Source organism: Labrus mixtus, chromosome 22 (assembly GCF_963584025.1).
Source record: "Labrus mixtus chromosome 22, fLabMix1.1, whole genome shotgun sequence".
Taxonomy (NCBI): Eukaryota; Metazoa; Chordata; class Actinopteri; order Labriformes; family Labridae; genus Labrus; species Labrus mixtus.
In genome coordinates this window covers 22062732-22065231 of record NC_083633.1, presented here as the reverse complement: position 1 = coordinate 22065231, position 2500 = coordinate 22062732, and the positions used below count along the sequence as shown (strand labels likewise).

Genomic DNA, 2500 nt, shown 5'->3' with positions numbered 1-2500 from the left:
CATGTGGGCCTGTTTGTGGCTCCGCCTCCCATACAGTTTAATGATTGCTCAGAGGTAGGTGTGAGGGTAGCTTCAGTGGGATTAGCCGATGTGTGTCCGGTCGTCGTGGTGATTTGTCGTAGTCTGAAGTTGTGTTTCATGGCAGAGTATTGATCTGGACCATGTGGGATGGTAAACGTCTCGGTTAAATCCTCGTGGCCCGGGTACCTCACCTGTCAGGATCAGAAGAAAGTAAAAGTCATGAAGAGAGCAGCTGGACTGAAACCGACAAATCAGACACACAAAGGACATGTTTTAAATCCAGATGAAGACTAAAAGATGTGAAAACTAATGGGAGGATTGATTCAAGGTGTACCCTGAAGGTGTAGTTTACCCTGAAGGTGTAGTTCACTCTGAAGGTGTAGTTTACCCTGAAGGTGTAGTTCACCATGAAGGTGTAGTTTACTCTGAAGGTGTAGTTCACCATGAAGGTGTAGTTCACCATAAAGGTGTAGTTTACCCTGGAGGTGTAGTTCACCCTGAAGGTGTAGTTCACCATGAAGGTGTCGTTTACCTTGAAGGTGTAGTTTACCCTGAAGGTGTAGTTCACTCTGAAGGTGTAGTTTACCCTTGTTGGGCCACGCAGGCTTAGGACAGTCTGTGCCTTTGAGTTATTTACTGAGATCACAAAGAGGCCTAAAAGGACTCTTTATCCCAGAATCCCCTGCGGTACTTCACACCTACGTGTGACGTAAAGGGGGGACCGGAACCTGAGGTAAACCCACAGGCAGCTCCAGTCTTTAAAAGCAATCACCAGGCATTGCTTCCTTCTCTTCAAGTGTGGTCTGCCGACACCAGAGGATACCCTCTCCAACAAGATGGACTCCAGCATTCGAGACAAAGCCTTTCCTCCTCTTGGCTTACATAGGTTAAACTCCAGAGCTGATCTCCTAGCTCAGTATAGGTAGCTCTTCACATGCTGAATTCAAGCATCAGAGGATTCAGCTGACTACTTCCATGGCATATTTTTAGGAGTTTTGGGCGCAATCAGATGCTATCAGGTTCGAGCAAAAAGAAGAGTTTCTTTCCTTTGATTTTTCGTTAGACGTCATTGAACGCAACTGGACAGGAGCGCTGAAGGAAGCCCACTGATCCCTGAATCCACAAGGACATATAAAGAACTCGGCTCCTGCAACCAGAAGACCCTATAGAGCAGCGCTCTGGTCGAAGATCTGAATCCCGCTACCCTCCTCCTACATCTGCCACGAAGGAACCCTGCCTGAATCTGATGATTCAACATTCAACAGAGTGACAATCTAACCAACTTTGCAACGATCACCAGGAGTTACCCCAAGTAAGAGCTTTGGTCTGGGCAGAAATAGTTTCAGAAATAGTTACGTTTCTTTTATAACCACTGATAATTATGCATCATTGTTGACGAGATGTCACATTCTGTTTATTATCTGTTGTAAGCTGCTGCATTTGTTTTATTGTGATGAACTGCTGTGTTCACCTATGTATGTAATGCTATGCTAGTTTACCTTCAGTCAACGGCTTTCTGTTATAATTTAAGAGAGCAGTTGTTTGTGATTACTGGTGTATTTGCATTGTGATATAAGCTGGGTGCGAAGGCTTTGTGTACGGATTTCACGGCTTCAATTTATTAAATATAGTTATTAATTATTAATAATATTAGTAATTAAATAACTAATTTGAGACTGATTTGAGTGATATTTTGGTTATATTTCCCTGAGTACAGGGTGGTGCCCCAAAACGAGATTAAACATAGTTTGATGATATTTTATTTATATTATTAATAATTAGAAATAATTATTAAAGAATATAACCAAAGTTGACTTGATACAACCCCAACACCCTGAAGGTGTAGTTTACCCTGAAGGTGTAGTTCACCCTGAAGATGTAGTTCACCATGAAGGTGTAGTTTACCCTGAAAGTGTAGTTCACCCTGAAGGTGTAGTTCACCATGAAGGTGTAGTTCACTCTGAAGGTGTAGTTCACCATGAAGGTGTAGTTTACCCTGAAGGTGTAGTTTAGGTGTAGTTTACCCTGAAGGTGTAGTTTACCTTGAAGGTGTAGTTCACCATGAAGGTGTAGTTCACTCTGAAGGTGTAGTTTACCATGAAGGTGTAGTTCACCATGAAGGTGTAGTTTACCTTGAAGGTGTAGTTTAGGTGTAGTTTACCTTGAAGGTGTAGTTTACCATGAAGGTGTGGTTTAGGTGTAGTTTACCATGAAGGTGTAGTTAACCTTGAAGGTCTAGTTTACCTTGAAGGTGTAGTTTAGGTGTAGTTTACCTTGAAGGTGTACTTTAGGTGTAGTTTACCCTGAAGGTGTAGTTCACTCTGAAGGTGTAGTTCACCATGAAGGTGTAGTTTACCTTGAAGGTGTAGTTTACCTTGAAGGTGTAGTTTAGGTGTAGTTTACCATGAAGGTGTAGTTTAGGTGTAGTTTACCTTGAAGGTGTAGTTTACTCTGAAGGTGTAGTTCACCATGAAGGTGT

The 2500-nt window shown here is 42.4% G+C and overlaps 1 protein-coding gene across 1 annotated transcript in view; it reads right to left on the bottom strand.

The window, feature by feature from the left end:
* The window catches only part of cpm (carboxypeptidase M), a 21711-nt gene that overhangs the window by 1853 nt on the left and 17358 nt on the right, over positions 1 to 2500 (bottom strand). The window contains exon 10 of the mRNA XM_061029715.1: positions 1 to 212. This exon is cut by the window's left edge and continues 1853 nt beyond it. Within this exon, the coding sequence (XP_060885698.1) occupies positions 1 to 212 (212 nt within the window). The remainder of the gene's footprint in view (positions 213 to 2500) is intronic.